This window comes from Rhineura floridana, chromosome 16, assembly GCF_030035675.1.
Source record: "Rhineura floridana isolate rRhiFlo1 chromosome 16, rRhiFlo1.hap2, whole genome shotgun sequence".
NCBI lineage: Eukaryota > Metazoa > Chordata > Lepidosauria > Squamata > Rhineuridae > Rhineura > Rhineura floridana.
In genome coordinates this window covers 20,311,624-20,328,977 of record NC_084495.1, presented here as the reverse complement: position 1 = coordinate 20,328,977, position 17,354 = coordinate 20,311,624, and the positions used below count along the sequence as shown (strand labels likewise).

The 17,354-nt window shown below is 42.8% G+C and overlaps 1 protein-coding gene across 6 annotated transcripts in view; it reads left to right on the top strand.

Moving 5' to 3' along the window:
• Positions 1 to 17,354, top strand: part of ZDHHC9 (zinc finger DHHC-type palmitoyltransferase 9) — a 32,896-nt gene that overhangs the window by 1,956 nt on the left and 13,586 nt on the right. For 5 of the 6 annotated variants that reach the window (XM_061598930.1, XM_061598928.1, XM_061598926.1 and 2 more), the window contains exons 2-9: positions 323 to 579; positions 11,839 to 11,999; positions 12,738 to 12,896; positions 13,738 to 13,875; positions 14,034 to 14,082; positions 14,259 to 14,361; positions 15,052 to 15,155; positions 17,175 to 17,319. In XM_061598930.1, the coding sequence (XP_061454914.1) occupies positions 413 to 579; positions 11,839 to 11,999; positions 12,738 to 12,896; positions 13,738 to 13,875; positions 14,034 to 14,082; positions 14,259 to 14,361; positions 15,052 to 15,155; positions 17,175 to 17,319 (1,026 nt within the window). In that variant the 5' untranslated portion in view covers positions 323 to 412. The remainder of the gene's footprint in view (positions 1 to 322; positions 580 to 11,838; positions 12,000 to 12,737; positions 12,897 to 13,737; positions 13,876 to 14,033; positions 14,083 to 14,258; positions 14,362 to 15,051; positions 15,156 to 17,174; positions 17,320 to 17,354) is intronic. The other variant, XM_061598931.1, reaches the window with a different exon arrangement.

The following is a 17,354-nucleotide window of genomic DNA, read 5'->3' as shown; positions in this document are numbered from 1 at the left end:
GTCTGAGAAAGACACCCCACCCACAAGTGTGTCTTAAAGTTCTTTTAACCTTGTTTGCAATCTATAAAGTACCAGGATGAAATATGTCTTCCTTGTACTAGGAGTTATGGCACAAACCATTTTCTGTGCTTCTTGTTGGCTTAAGACAGGCATTTCTGTAATTTAGAACAAGCTGTACAGTGAGTGACTGAAACTTGGGAGTAGGATGTGGGTGTGCCAGGAAGGAAGTGCTTCCTAGTAATCATAGCTCAGACAATTTTTCTAATCTAGGTGCCACGTGAGGAGCTATGCTGACTAGTTCCCTTGTCTCTTTTCTCTCCAGGGGCTGAGACTGGATCTCTGAGAATGGTGTGTGGATCCCAGTGGAGACAGGCTGTTGCTCAGCTGTTCTGCCTTCTGTGAAGGTGCAGCCATGTCTGTAATGATAGCAAGGAAGAAGGTGATGCGGAAATGGGAGAAGCTGCCAGGAAGGAACACGTTCTGTTGCGATGGGCGCATCATGATGGCCCGACAGAAAGGCATCTTTTACCTGACACTCTTCCTGATCGTGGGAACATGTGCCCTCTTCTTTGCTTTTGAGTAAGTTCACAATGATTGAAACTTTTGCTTGCGTGGGTGCTTCCAAGACTGTGGTTAGTCAGTATGGCTCTTCTAGAGTAGCGCTATGGCTGTTAGAAAAGTCCAGTTATTCTTTGGAAACTGAGCTGGTGCCTGCTATTGTAAGGGCAGAGCAAACTGATAATCAGATTATTTGAGATCAATCTTGGAAAGTATTTATAAAACTGTGTGATAATTCTTTTTTTAAAACCTTTTTCAGTTCATAGACTGACACAGTCGACTTAAACTTGTGTGTGAATTTACTGCAGTGCCATTTTGCCTTTGTAGCATGCAATGGGTGAACAAGGGTGAGGCCCTTTGGATTCATAGGGCCTTGTCGGCCAACACAGAATACTGTACCACATCTAAAAAGTGTTGTAATGTCTGTTGCTTTGGGTTGGTAATAGAGAAAATGAATACAGTTTATTAGCGGCATTCTTCCACCACTTTGGATCTGGCATGAACTCTCCTGAATGGATGCTTCTTTTTCCATAGTGGGAGTTGCATTTGAAAATATTGATTATTATGGGTTGTACACTAGGAAGTGGCATAGCAAGAGATGTCACTACAGCTTCTTTTCTGCCAGTTATGCTTACCACATCATTTGTGAGAACTGCTGGCTTGCTAACTTAACAGATCATCTCTAGAGCAAGTGAACCATTTGGTAATGCAGTGGGTCTGAAGCTTGTCCGCTCCCCTGGCCAAACATCAGTTAATAACCTTGTTGCTAGTCTCTCGCCCAGGACAAATGAGAGTGTTCTCCAGAAAGTAGCTTTCTAGACCCACTGATGAACCCACACTGTGATGTTGTATAGTTAAAGACAGATGTGTGTGTGCTATGTATAATTATAAGCAACTTTTTGGAGCCAATTTTTGCAGAAAAAATAAAATCTTGCTAGGATCCCCATAGTTTCATCTCAGCGGCGTTGCTGGGAGCTGAAATGAGGATAGCCTTTTTGGAAATGCGTGCAGTGCTGTTGTCCTGAATTCATGTAGCTTTAAACTAAAATGATATAAAGAATAAGTCACTGAGGTTCTCAATTTGTTTTCTTGATGTAACAATGTTTGTGAGGCTTCTAAATGAAACTTTAACATGAACATTTTATCTAGTCGCACATGAAGTCTGTCCAGTAAATAACATCAGTGCAATATGCTATATCTAAGCTGATATTTGATATGAGCAGAGTTAGAAGGTACCTCTTCTCATTAGCAAACTTGGATTTTGAATTGGAACATAAGCTTGGACCAGTTTACTCTCTGTTCTGAATGGCTCTTCTAAAACTATTATTATGACCTGATCCTGTGTACATTAAAAATAAGCCCCAATGATTAATGAAAGCTGATGCATTGTATATGAAAAGGTTAATATGGAATCACAATATGTGTGAATGGTTATGATTCTCTGATTTCTTAATCCCTATATATAGCCAAGGAGTCATATACACATGGTACTGGGAATCGGGATCCTGAAAATATTGCTGCTGTCACAGGCTCAGTCTTCCTTGCTAGAGATGATGCAACTTCATGTTTGTAATGGGCCCTTAGGGCATTGTGCATGTGACATTCAGGCAAATAATAGAGTGATTGATCCAGTTTCTACCCAGCAACTGTTGCACAAAACCAGATTGTGTGTTGGCACCCACTTCCATGCCAGCTCACCTTCCTAAGCACTCTGTGGCTGAGGGGAGAGAGGGAAGGGTTGACTGGACTAAGTTTGTATTTCTAATCCTGTGTGTATTGAACCTCAAGGTTTATCAGCCTGAAGGCTTACTTTGACTTCTGTGCTAAGTATGATATAAGCAAGATGGCAGAGGTATCCCCAGGAGCTGCCTGTGGGGAAGTGTATGAGAGAAAAATGATACTTTAATTCTAAAATAATAACTTTATTGCATTTGTATCCTGCCTTTCGTCCAACTCGTTTAAGGTATATGTGATTCTCTTCCAGCCCCCTTTTTATTCTTAAAACACCCCAGTTATGTAGGTTAGGCTAAGAAAGGGATGGGGAGCCTTGGCCATCCAGATGTTACTGGACTCCCATCAGACTCAGCCAACATGGCCCATGGTCTGGGATGATGGGGGCTGAAGCTCAGTAACATCTGGAAGGGCTGCAGGTTCCCCATTCCTGCACTAAGAGATGGTGACTGGCCCAAGATGACCCAGTGACTTCATTTATAAATGGGGATTTGAATTTGCATCTCCCTGATCTATATACAACATTGGAGCCATTATATCTCACTGGTTGGTGAGAAGCTGCCCTCTCATCATAGGCCAGGAGTGGCAATAGTCAGAGCTGGCATAGTACTGCTCAGCGAGCTGTCCCCAGATCAGGAACTGATTGATAAGACAGTGGGTGTACAAGATTCCTCTGTTTCTCATGTGATTTGGCATCATCTTGTTGAGGTGACATTTACCTCCATTCCTTGATTGATACTTTAAAGGGGGAGGGTAAATCCCCAGCTGAACATTTGTCAAGCCATTAAAGTGTGTTTGTAAGAATTGGCTATGGGTAGGAAGAAATTTAGGAGTAACCAGAGGTGATGGCACTTCACACAGCTCTGCCTCACTGGCTTCTTCTGACACTAGAAATAAATAACTGTTTAGTGTATGAAAGGTACCCTAAACTCAGGGGAGATGTTCTGGATGTCTTGAGCATAAAAGAGCACAGGAAAGAGCATAATATATAGTCTCTATGTTTATGTAAGCTATTGGCAGGCTGGTTTTTGATTGATTGTTGGTTTGTTTTACAGTATAAGTGTCATAGATCGTAAAATCTGAAATTAAGAAAGCTTCTTTTTGTCTCTATCCTTGGGTGTTAAGTCCTTTAAAAGCAGCTCCCATTTCATTGTTGATTCAAGGTCTGTTCTCCCTTTGCATGCCTAACTACTGATTTCCCATTGCACATCTGACAGCAGATTCTGCTCTTCTTATCACCTGTAATGTTGGGAAGGGTTTCTAAAAGGGGAAAGAGGAGTGTGAACCTTGGTACTCCTCCTTCACTTGTATTTGTCCAAAGCCCTGCTAAACAAAACCCTGGGCACCACCTCCTTACACAAATACAATAACAAAAAATGAGAACAGGACATGGTGAAGGGTAACACGACTCCTGTGTACATTCAGAGATTAACTACTCAGGAACTTAGTGCTCATTTTAGTATAGCTTCTAACTTTAGGGGTCAGATTAATTGGTTTATTTTGATTTTTTCCCCACCTTCTTGTGGCTAAAATTAAAAAAAAATACAATTTCACTTCTGATTCAAGTGGAATTATGAAGAATGTCTGGAATGTCCAGTGTTTCTTCTAAAATAGGCACAGATTCCTGAACTTATCAATCATTTGCCTGTTACTTGAGTCACTCTTTGAGTAAGAGCAGAATCTATTGGCTGCTCTCTTGACCCTAGCAATATTGTGTTTGCCTGCTGAATTGGGACTTGTTCGAGCTATGGAAGAATTTTCAGGACTTTCTTATCTATTTACCCTTAATTAGGAACATAGGAAGTTGCCTTACACTGACCATAGGTCTGTCTAGCAGCTTCAAAACGCAGATCAGAGCTTTTTGCAAGACACTTGCAAAGAGTCCTGCATGGTGTCTTGAAGTTCCTACAAAGTGCCGTATTACCTGACATCATTGTGATCTCAGATGACTGACAGGTGGGCAAGGTGCAGGATGTAGAGGTAATAAGGTGCAGGCGGTAGGGGCAATCTGGCTCGCCAGCCAGATCCAGCTCTCCGCCCCGATCTAGCTCAGTATTGTCTGCACTGGCTGTCAGCAGCTTACCAGGGTTTCAGCCAGCAACCTTGTTCATGCAAAGCAGTACTACTGAGCTACAGTCTTGGTAAAAGTCATCTTCTTGATGATGAGGTTTTTTGGGACAGCATGCAAGCTCTCTAGTTAAAAGAACAATCTAATATACATTTTATACTTTTTGGCATGACCTAGATTTGCTCTCTTACTGCTGTTACTTGACAGCTTGGCTTTTATCCTGGCAAGGTGTAGGCATGTTGCATGTCTTTCACTCCTGCCCTATTTGTCCTTCTGTTAGTTGTTTGGGTAACCAAAAACGTGTCTCTTGCAAAGCTGATGCAGTGAATCAGGGCTTTGAATGTGTATCTTTTATGAGGTAATATTTGCAAGAACAAAAGAGAAATGGGCATTTAAATTATCTTAATGTAGCCATGCCTACTTGGGCATGAGTGAGCAGATCCCAGGCTGCGTTCATTCTGGCTAGCTTGCCTCTCATCTGCCACCAGTTACCTGCTCATACTGCTGCATCTGAGGGGAGATATGATAGCACTGTTCAAGTACTTGAAAAGTTGTCTCACAGAGGAGGGCCAGGATCTCTCCTCTATCATCCCAGAGTGCAGGACATGGAATAATGGGCTCAAGTTAGAGGAAGCCAGATTTCAATTGAACATCAGGAAAAACTTCCTAACTGTTAAAGCAGTACGACAATGGAACCACTTATGTAGGGAGCTGGTGGGCTGTCCAGCAGTAGAGGCCTTCAAGAGGCAGCTGGACAGCCACCTGTTGGATGTGCTTTAATTTAGATTCCTGCACTGAGCAGGGGTTTGGACTTGATGGCCTTATAGGCCCCTTCCAACTCAATGATTATGTGATCTCTTAGCATCAGATATCTAAAGCAGGGGCTAGCAGCTTGAATTTCCCTGACTTTGTGTTCATAGGTTCTGGACTACAGAATCTAGTTGCCTGTATGCTTGATTTCTCTTGCTTTCAAAGAGTTACTGGCTCTTTAAGGTAAAAGGGTGGGGGAGAGCGTGCCACTGGGGCAACCAGCATAGTTCTGTTTTGGATTTGGTTTCATAATGGGTGGTGTGTAAAAATCCTGTCAAAGTTCCAAGTTTTTGCATCATAGTCGTACTTACAAGTAAGTATTCTGCAGTTCATATAATCCTATATTTTCTATGAAAAAGTGCCCTTTAAATTTGGACATATTCTTTGCTAAAGCTTGTAGTGCTTTTAAATAAAACATTCCATACACTTGGTTAAATACGTAATCCTCAAGCGTTGGAGGCCTGCTTTCTCTCACAGGATAGCGGCTGGCAGCCGCACTTGCTGGTAACATGAATGTTGCTTGGAGTACAGAAGATTACATTGAAAAGTGTTTCTTTTGGGACGCAGATAGCCTTTCAGCACCAGTTGAAAACTGACCTATTCCATCGGGTTTTTATGGGGGTTGACTAGATCTTGTTGGTGGTTGCTGTGATTTTATCTGTTCCTTTTACTGTTTAACAGTATTGTTGGTTTGAATTTATATTTTTGTACCGTTTCCTGGTATTGCATTGCAGTGAAAGGCAGGTTAGAAATATTTTAAGTGTGGTATGTATTTGTGCCAGGATACTGAAGAGTTCCTATTACGGGACAGAGAGGACTGGTCTGTTTTTGTGCATATTTGGTAGCTCTGTCAAACAGGGCTTCTATACAAGATGCCCCATGAGCCATACATTCCTGTTTATGGGGTGCTTCCCATATTCCCACTATAATGTGCAGAAGGAAATTCCATGTGTCAGTTTTGCCTGTTTTGTTTTGGTGGAGATGCGAGTTCAACTGGCTGGTGCACCTGACCTCACCCTTCCTATACAGTGGTGTTTCTGTTTTGAAAGTTTATGTTGAGTTGGCCAAACATAGCATATCAGATGGGTGATGAAACAAGTCTTCTGAGTGTTTGGGATGCCAAACCTATATGTGAAGTAAGATTACATTTCTGGGATAATCTGCCTGGTGGTGTGGGTGCAAATTACAGCACTGCTTTCTAAAAATTATAAAGTACTAGACCTGGGGCCCAACAGCACATTACGTTATTCGCTCTTTCTTTTTCCTTCCTTTTAAAAGTGTATTTAAAACTGACCCCTTATTTTGGAGAAAGCAGTTGTGAGGCCCCGAGTCAGATTGGGGGCCCATACCAATGTCCTGCTGAAAATCACCTGTTCCCTGATTATATAGTGTATATCCTGAATGTGTTGCTTGCAGTAAATGGGCATCTGAGTAGGTGCTTTCCCAGAGGAAAGTGCTGCAGGCTCTTGATCTGGATTGGGGCTCCACAGTTGCTTTTTCTTCATAATAAAGGTAGTCAGGTTTCAGCCAACTGCTTTAAAAAAGCGTGAATAATATAACATGCAGTTTGGCCCTCAGATAAAGTATTCTGAAAATGGCATAGGCTTGTCTCTGATTTCTGTAAGATCATCTGTCTTCCCACTAAATACTCTGAAATTTGGGGAGTGTTGGAGCATTTACAGTGTTTACAGCCTTTTGTGCCCTGCTCACCTGCTTTTCCATTTCCTAGGGCTGCTAACTAACTCCTTTGGCCCTTTAACTTAACTCCTATTGCAATATCTTGAGCTCCTTGGAGGGAAGGTGGGATATAAATGTAATAATACTACTAGCGGAAACCAGTAATGATTTGAAACAAATGCTGATGAAAGTTAAAGAGGAGAGCACAAAAGCAGGACTACAGCTGAACGTCAAGAAGTGTCAACGTTAAAGTTACATAAATCTTCTGTTGTCAGTGAGGACACTGAACTTGTCAAGGATTATCAATACCTTGGCACAGTCATTAACCAAAAGGGAGACAATAGTCAAGAAATCAGAAGAAGGCTGGGACTGGGGAGGGCAGCTGTGAGAGAACTAGAAAAGGTCCTCAAATGCAAAGTGGTGTCACCGAACACTAAAGTCAGGATAATTCAGACCATGGTATTCCCAATTTCTATGGATGGATGTAAAAGTTGGACTGTGGAAAAAAGCAGATAAGAGAAAAATCAACTCAGTTGAAAGGGGGTGTTGGAAGAGAGCTTTGCGGATATGGAGCGTGAAAAAGACAAATAATTGGGTACTAGAACAAATTAAACCAGAGCTATCACTAGAAGCTAAAATGATGAAACTGAGGTTATCATACTTTGGACACATAATGAGAAGACATGATTCACTAGAAAAGACAATAATGATGAGAAAAACAGAAGGGAGTAGGAAAAGAGGAAGGCCAAACAAGAGATGGATTGATTCTATAAAGGAAGCCACAGACCTGAACTTACAAGATCTGAACAGAGCGGTTTGTATTGTAACAGATGCTATTGGAGGTTGCTGATTCATAGGGTTGCCACAAGTCGTAACCGACTTGAAGGCACATAACAACAACAAATGTAATAATGCATAATGCATAGATATATTTCCTTTCCTCTCTTCTCTCATGCTCATTGTTAACAGCAGAATTATTTATGCAAAAGAAGTATGTACAGTCTAATAATTCATGTTCAAGGGCAGAATTTGGGGGTGTTGCTGTAGAAGCGAGCATTCAGACTAGAGGTGGAAACTTGGAAATTGTGTTGTAGCATTTCCTGTTAGATATTAATTCAATATGAGAGCGAGTGTAAAATGAGAAGACAAGGTGGGGGTGGGGAGAAAGGCTTTCAGCAATGCATGGCTTCAGCTGCTTTATTGGTTGCGCTCCATGCAGAGGTTGTTCCCTGCTGGCTCCAACAGGGAAGTCCTGTCCGCAGAGCAACTGTCAGCATTCCACTTCCCGCTCTTGCAGCAGGAGAGGAGCTGCCTTTGCTGGCCGTTGCAGGCAGGACTTCGGTCTCCCTTTTTCCTTTCTTTGCTTGTTCTTGCTTCTAGAAGCTGCTCCTCTTGCTAGATCCCCCCCTTCTCTCCTGTGATATTTTCCTTGCAAGCAGGAACACTATTAGGCTAGGGATAGAACAGATATAGTGATGCTCCATAGATCAATCCCTCCTAGGGGGTTGCCAAGTCTCTGGTTTTTGCCCAGAGACCCTGGATTTTTGGGGTCCTCTCCGGGTAAGTTACCTTAATCTCCTGACTCTCATATTTCATTTTTTAAAAAGATTAAGTTTCTAGGTGGTCTGGTTCATGAGATATACACCAAAACATCAGCCCACCCCTGCAACTTCTGTTAAATGAGCTCGAAACCTGCCCTTTCAGGTTTGTAGCCAATAAGTGGAGTCACGGTTGTGATTTGTTGACCCCAGGCAGTAGTTGGACCCAGGCAGTAGCTATTGCAAAGCCAGAAAACTGTTGTTTTTTTCCTGCTTATCTGAAAATCTCAGCAATTGAGTAAGTATATAGCTTTCAGTCTTTTCCTCTGTTGTGTGCAGGAGTCGAACAAGTTTAAATTTCCCTGGCCTGTTGAAGAGGGCAGTGTTTTGAAAACCTTCCCAATACGAAGCTTTAATCTAGTACTTGCTTTTCTGGGAATGAAGCTGCAATGCTAATCCCACATAACAGGAGTAAACCCCATTGAATTCAGTAGGACTTACTTTTGAGTAGTCATGGTTAGGATTGTGCTGTAAATTAATAGGACTTTTGAGTGAACATAGCAAAGGAGTGTGTTTGTGTTGTAAATCTTTCTCTGCCCCTCCAGTCCTATTTTTACAGCGATTAGGCAGGGCTTACTTAGGTATCTGTGCTGTTATTATGTAGGAAAGTAATACTGGTTTTATTAAATTTTTTAATGTTCTGCAATGACCAACTAATTTTGACAATAAATTATTGTATGAGGTACATGTATTTTACACCTCCAGCATGTGTGTGTATGGAGTCCTTCCAACAACCCTGTGAGGTAGGGTTGCCAACTTGAAGCCAAGGCAGCTCACAATAAGAAATAAATCCCTTTAAAATCCAGTGACCATACTAACAAGTATAAACAGTTGCAAAACAGCTTAAAGTGGCATGATTTTGAATTTTGGGTTGGGTGAGTGAAGTTGAGGTTGCAGTTCTGTGCATTCTTTGCTGTTTGAGTAAGCCCCATTGAATACATTGGGACTTGTTTCTGAGTAAACAAACATAGGATTGCACTATAAATACCTTTACAAGTTGTGTAAATAATAAACATCTTTGAAAGTCATGCTTATATAAATATTTCTTCATACTACGTCCTGATAAGCATCTGATTTCACACTATGGTTGTACATGATTATTTCCTCTACATCAGTGGTTCCCAACCTTTGAGTATGGGACCCACTTTGTAAACTCAAAGAAATTTCTGCCTTACTCATAGGTGGTTGGTATGGTAATGCATTTAGGAAATCATCACTGTCTTTTGTTTTTCTTTTTCTGTTTGCATTTCATTTACCTTTAACCTTAGTTCCTTACATCGATAGAAGCAACAACAGTGACTGCATGTGCTCAGCCCAACCCCCTTAAACCCACTGATGACGTGTCTTGTTGGTTGCATGATGGTTTGCTTCTTGTCCAATAGCGGTAAAGAGAATTCACATACTGGGCATTGTGGCTGCAATTGTTCTTTCCAAGATGCTACCTGTGAAAGTAGACCAACCATGTGTGTTTTCTCTCTGTCAATTATTATTCACTGGAGTTAGGTTGGCTGTCAAAATGAGTTTATAGCAGCCCACAGGGTAGACAAAAAAGGGTAGAGAATCTTCTTACTTTTACTCATTTCTCAGACCTCTTTCTGAAGTGAAGGGTCAAATTTGTACAGAAGTTTAGGCTCTTTTCTTCCTACAATGGCCTTCTGGTGACTGCCCTGCCCTGAGGGCACTTAAACCTTTCTTGCCAGAAGCAAGTAGGCTAGATTAAATGTTCCCTACGCAGACTTCATCTTTTAGCTAAGATTTCTATCTTAATTTCCAATCGGAGAAATGTTTTTGTTTGAATTGTATGCTCCAAGCAAATGTAGTTGATGTTTAATGTATCATGCTTAGTGAATCATTCAGGCCTGTCCCTGAAATCTCAGGGTTTGGGATGCTTTTGACCTGGCAATCCTAATCCCTGCTCTCCTGTTTTACTATAAAAGGCCAGCACTGTTATGCAAAGACATATGTTTGTTAATTATTTATTAAATTTATAGTCCACCTTTCCTTCCAAAAGGAGCCCAGGGTGGCAATCAGGCAATAAAACACCAAAAACCTATATAAAACATATTTTAAAACAAAACATCTTAAAAACATCTTTCAAAAAATCTTTAGAAACAATTCCAGCACAGGTGCAGACGGGGATAAGGTATCTACTTAAAGAGGAAGTTCTTCAGTAGGTGCTGAAAAGACAACAGAATAGCACCTGTCTAATATTTAAGAGGAGTGAATTCCAACAGGGTAGTTGTCACGGCACTATGTTGCGTGGACTGGACCTCCTGATAAGATGGTATCTGCAGGAGGCCCTTTCCTACAGAAGGCAGTATAAGGGGTGAGACTGTCTTTCATGTTGCAGTAACCTTTCTGAAAGTAAGTAGGTCTGGGTCCAGTCAGTGCTTGGATGGAAGATAAGTTTTTCATTCAGGTTCAATCCTGCCAGGAAAGCCTTGGAAAGATTTACTGTCTGAAGCCCTGGAGATCTACTACCACTCTGTGTAGACAATACTGAGTTAGATGGATCATTGATCTCGCCCTGTATATGACAGTTTCCAACATCTGGAAACCTTGTCTTTGTCATCCCAAGTGCTAACATAGAAGATGACATGTAAATGAAATAAAATGGAAATAAAATCCCAGGTAATGGTTGGAAATGGGTGTCAACAGCTGATAGAATAAGTGCACTCTGCCTTTTTCTAATTACAGTGCTTATCTCCCACAACACCTTTGCCGTTCTTAAAGCAAGTGCTGCTTGAGTCGCATGTATGTTGCTGCTCACACAGCTCAGATGCTAGAATGCAAAGAGAAAGGCCAGCCTATATGTTGGCTGCATGCAAATTGTTCTTGAAGGCTGTGTAAAAAAAATTTTAATTCTCAAGTACAAAAATCTTATGTAAACAAGTACTTTCGTCAGTGTTTTACCTTTATAGGCTACCTTTTGATTGCAGTGCATCCCGGGGCAGATAAACACATTCAAGCGTTAACTTTCAATAATAGATACACGAGATGGCCCAAAAGCACGCTGCATAAACTTTGTTCCATTATAAGATTTCACTAGAGGTTGCTCAGCTGTTTCCAGGCCCTTCTTATCAACTAACAATGGGATTGAAAAGTGTAGTTTTAAAAAGTGATCAGCAGAAAAGTGGATTCTCAGAAAGCAAAATTCTGCAGCAAATACCAATTTTTGTAATCTAGCAAGGGACTTGTTTTACACAATCCTTATTCTTTTGGTACAAGGTCTTGTTCTTCATGCCTCAGTGACATTGAGCATCAAGGAGTCATGTAGTCAAAGGGCAACATTTTAAAGCAATGCTGTTGTCTTTTAACCCCCTCCTGAAGCCTAATTTGGCACACAACAGGCTTTGTGTCTAATTTCAGTCCCTGTGGGCTTTTGTCTTGCTGCAGGTGTCGCTATCTTGCTGTCCATCTCTCCCCAGCTATACCTGTCTTCGCAGTCGTCCTCTTCCTCTTTGCGATGGCTACCCTCCTACGCACAAGCTTCAGTGATCCAGGCGTGATCCCACGAGCCTTGCCTGATGAGGCAGCTTTTATTGAAATGGAGATTGGTAAGTCACCGTAGTGTCTTCTTCAGGCCTTCCGAACATGGTTGCAGCTAATTTAGCCTGCAGATGTGAAAAGTGTTCCCCACTGCTTCTGAATGACGAAGGGACATGTGTGCACTTATTATACACAGCTATGTGAGGGGGTGGGTTCCTATCCAGAGATATGGATGCACTTTATGCTGCATACAGGGGTGCTGAACCCATGAGCTGAATCAGACATGCCAAGCTGCCTGAAGTGGCTTGGCAGCTCCCTTAGAAAGGCATATCTTCTTCTTGTGCGCTGCCCTTGCTTTGGAGATCAGAGCGCTCTGGAAACAGGAAACACACTCCTTGCTGTTTCCAGAGCACTTCCAAGTTGTTAGTAGAGGTAGTGCAGAAGAAGAGGCACTTTTGCAACATCGGGAAGCAGTGCTGTTGCTTCCTCCCAGCCCAGTGCTGTGATGGGGAAGAAAATCACTGTCTCTGAAAAGCTGAGGTAAAGTTGTGTTGGGTGGTGTGTGTGTTGGACGTGTGCCTGGTTGTGTGTGTATCTGCCTGTTGTCGTCTGTGGGATGTGGGTGTCTGCCTGTGCTTATGGCAACTGCACTGTGTGAGAGAGAGTGGGATGGCAATGCCCACTTTCACTTCGTCTATGTCTGCCTTTGGTATGCAGTCCTTGGAGTTGTGGCCAGTAGCAGTTGCGGCTCTCGGACCAAGAAAGGTTAGCCACCCCGCCATATACAAACTAGTTTTCATTTTCAGAAGCAACCAACGGAACAGTGCCACCAGGCCAGCGGCCTCCCCCACGCATTAAGAATTTCCAGATCAATAACCAGATAGTGAAGCTGAAGTACTGCTACACATGCAAGATCTTCCGTCCACCCCGTGCCTCCCACTGCAGCATCTGTGACAACTGTGTGGGTGAGTGGTGGAGCTATGTTTGGGTTTGAAAAGAAAGCTTCATAAGGGACTTCTGATAATCAGGCCAGAGAGCATGAGCAGGCTATTATAGTGCATTACAAAAATATAAGTTGCTTGCCATGAATGGCTGAATTCTTTGTCCTGCTTCTGTTAGTCATGGAGGGCACTGAATTTCTGACGTGAAATTTCAGTGCGCTTGGTTTCCACACCTTCAGTCCTCTCTTCAGCCATCAAGACTAGCAACTTGATTTTGTTGTTGTTAAATGAAAGTTATGATTCTCGGTTCCTATTTTTGTGCAGAGGTGATTGTCAGGAAGTCTGGGTGTATCGTGTTCTGGAACCTTCCCACAGCAAGGTTAGGTTATTTCTTCCTGAGTGTAGGGCAACAGACTCTAAACAATCAGTGTTTATAGTCATGACTGATTTGGAGGGAGAGGGCATTGCCGCACACTGATTTCCTTGATAACCGTTGCCACGCACCACCCCTTTGATATCCATGTCATAAAATGCTAGTTACTATATCTGTGAAAGATTAGAGAAGAATTATCTTTTTCTAGGATGTGACCACTTAAAATATTACCACGGAAGGCCCCTTATACAAGGGCAGTTTTTACCATGTGAGTAGTGAAGGGAAGAGCTGCTACTTGGCAACTCTTCCACCTCAAATATGGGTGTGCAGATCTGTCCCTAACTAGCACAGTACAGGAAATTGCCATGTGTGTTTGGCACGTTAGTGGAATTTAGGTGCATATCTGTATGCTGGCTTCTTACTGAAACTCGTATGGCTAGGATATAGAGGTACAGCTCTGGCTGTTCTGACATGCTTCTCTGGTTCTTTCAGAGCGGTTTGATCATCATTGCCCCTGGGTGGGGAACTGCGTGGGGAAGAGGAACTACCGTTACTTCTACCTCTTCATCCTCTCCTTGTCTCTTCTCACAATCTACATCTTCTCCTTCAACATTGTCTACATTACCTTGAGTGAGTTTGTATTGTGCTGAGGAGGGGAGGGGCTGTCATGTTAGTGATTGAAAGGGTACCTGGGAAAGGGGGTGGTATTGGTGGGAAACAGTCCCTGCTCTTCCTGGTTTTTTTGGTATCTGTAGACTAACCTTTCCCCCTCCTTCCCTTTTCTCCAGGATCCCTGAAGATTGGCTTTTTGAATACTCTGAAAGAAACCCCAGGGACATATCCTTTCTGCTTCCACTGCAACAGCCTCTGACCTGCCCATTATGGGAGGACAATGGGAGAGGCCATCACCATCTCTCTCCTGGCAGAGGGGCAATGGTGGGGGGGTATCTGCAGCGTGGGGAGAAGCTAAGCCATCTGTAGTGCAGTTTGTGTTCCCTAACTCAGCTGCTCACCGTCCTGGAGGTTTTGATCTGCTTCTTCACTCTTTGGTCTGTAGTGGGTTTAACTGGCTTCCACACTTTTCTGGTAGCACTGAACCAGACAACTAACGAAGATGTGAGTGTCAACAGATACACCCTTTTCAGCAAGAAGCCTTCCAGCCTCCTCACTCTGTCAGTGGGAATGCTGCCGGATGAAAACACTGGTTGAGAATCCCCATGAAAGTTTGGGCCTAGGCAAGAGTGGTTCAATACCATCAAGAGATTGTCCAATTTCTCTCAGATGGAGATTGGGTTTCCTTCAAGTGACATAGGGGAGCCTTTCTAGTGTGTTTTTAAATCTCCGTCCCTTGTTCTGAAGAGATGTAGAGTGGGGAGAAAGTGCAACTCTGACTCCTTCGGTTTTGTTACCATTTGGGGTGGTTCTTCCATTTCCTAGAACCCCTCTTTCAGGCGCAGCCTTCATAGACTGCCAAACTAGAGGTAGCTTTCTCAAGTGCTGATTATTAGGCAAAATAAAGCTCTGGCAGACAACAGCTTCTGTTGCATTGAAGTAAAAGTCTTTTGTTGCTGTGCCAGACTCTGGGAATGGAGCTGATCTGTGAATGAGGAAGGGACTCTAGTAGGACAAAGGTAATTAAGAGTGCAGCAAGCCCCCCCCCCGGTAGAGAAACATACTGTAAAAGGAAAAGAAATCAGTATAACCTGACAGGTACTTTTTGTTGGAGCGTGGGTAGGCTCTGTTGCCATGCAGATCAATGATGATATTGGTGTTTGGGGCTCCTCCTGCCTCTTGCTTTTCTTTCAGATTAAGGGTTCCTGGACAGGGAAGAACCGTGTGCAGAATCCCTATAGTCATGGGAACATTGTAAAGAACTGCTGTGAGGTTCTGTGTGGACCTCTGCCTCCCAGGTAACGGTCTGATCGGGGCCTGAATGTTCTCCCAGGCTACCATCTCCATCTTTTAATTCCTCCCCTTTCCCAGTCTTGTTTCCCTGGAGTTACAAGGAGAGATGGACAGACCACTCTGTTTCTCGTCCATTTTATTCATTTTATTTTAAATGTTCTTAGCCCACCCTTCATCACAAGTGATGTGACGGTGAGATACAATGACCCAATTGAAAAATAATATCAATCAGCACAATAATATAAAACATGTAATTAAAGCAACCTGTTTGAACCACAGAAACAGGCTGAGATGCTGTTGGTGCGCGGTTCCTTTGACTGCTTAAATGGTGCGTGGCCTGCTCTAGATGGGGTCACACTCCTTCTGAAGGAGTGGGTTTGTAGTTTGGGGGTTCTCCTGGATCCATTGCTGTTGCTTGAAGCACAAGTGGCCTCAGTGGTGCAGAGTACCTACCATCGGCTTAGGTTGCTGGCCCACCTGCAATCCTATTTGGACAGGGATAACCTGGCTACAGTAAGCTATGCTATGGTAACCTCAAAGTTGGATTATTGCAATACGCTTTACGTGGGGCTGCCTTTGAAAACAGTTTGGAAGCTTCAGTTAGTGCAGAACGAAGCTGCCCAATGGTTGACGGGTTCAAGGCGAACAGACCACACAACATCAATCCTGTCCCAGTTACACTGGCTGCATGTTTGCTTCTGAGCCCAATTCAAAGTGCTGGTTTTGACCTATAAAGCTCTTTACAGCTCAGGATCCCAATATTGTCTGGAACACCTCTCCCAGTATGAACCTACCCAGACCCTTAGATTTTCTTTTGGGTCCCTTCTCCAGGTCCCCCCCCCCCGAAGGGTGTGCTGCAGCTTTCTGTGGCTGTATGGAGGTGGTTGTTATTGTTTTGTCATTTGTTTTTATTGTATGGCGTATTTACTTTTGTTTTTAACAATGTTGTAAGTCACTTGGAGACCTTCAGGTACCGAGCAACTAATCAAATAATACTTCCTGCTATCAACAGCAATTATGCTCCTATTTGAGGCATGTCACTCCTGCCTATGGAGAAGATACTTTTACTGGCATGCAACCAAAAGTATGCTGATAACGCTATAGTTTGTTACATCAAGGATAAAGAACCTGTGGTCCTCCAGACATTGTCGGACTGCTATGCCCCTCATCCCTGGCCATTGGTCATGGTGGGTGAGTCTAATGGAAGCTGGAATCCAACATCTTGAGGGCCACAGGCTCATGTCAATTCTGAATGTCTTCATTCATAAATCTGTTCCATCCAGTTTCTATGCAAATATAATTTAAAAAAATTCACATGAAAATTCATAATTACATAGTACTTAAATACGTGTATTTGAAATATTTTCTTACAAAATATGCATTTGTAAATGTATTTTATTTCAAAGTACATATTTTTATCAAGATATGCATTTTGGTACTTTGGTACTTTTTTGAGCCCAAGAACAAAATACAAAGGAGTGCAAAAACCGACAGCCAATTATGTTCTATGTTTACATTAGTCCAGGAGGTGCAGATTGAATCAGTTTTTATTGGGATGTGGAAATGATCACATTCTTCAAGTATCCCACAAGGAGATGAATAAGGCAAAGGCTTTACATTGCTACCACTTTGCTGGGCTAGTCCCTGGTTACTCTTCCCAGTGGAGCAGGGAAAGAGTATCTTGAGCTTTCCTATCTTTATTTATCTGTTACATTTATAATTTGCCCTTTACGAAACGGTTCCAGGGCAGAAATACATCTAATTAAAACAAGTGGTGGCTGGTGCCCATTGAGACTGGTAGGGCAGAAGGTAGGGAGTTGAAGAACAGGTGGAGCTAGAACCGGCCTGGCTGTAAGTAAGAAGACAGCGGGTGGGGGCTGGCTGAGGGCAGACTGGGGATGGTAGGGCAGTGCCCCATTTGCCGTAATGGGTAGCCTCTGCTGATTAAAACACAATAAAAACAAGATCAAATACATATACTGCTATTCTTGATTTCTCCTCCCCCCTTTTTTTCTTTCTTGCAGTGTGCTGGATAGGCGGGGTATCTTTCTGCAGGAGAGTGCTATCCATGAAAGCAGTCCTGAGCCCAAAGTGCCAGAAGAGGGAAGCACAGAAGAGCCGAGTGCCCGGGAAGCCAGTGGGGACAGTGTCCTCCCAGAGGAGAGTGTGGTAAGTGTGGTAGAGACTGTGCTCAGAATGTGGGT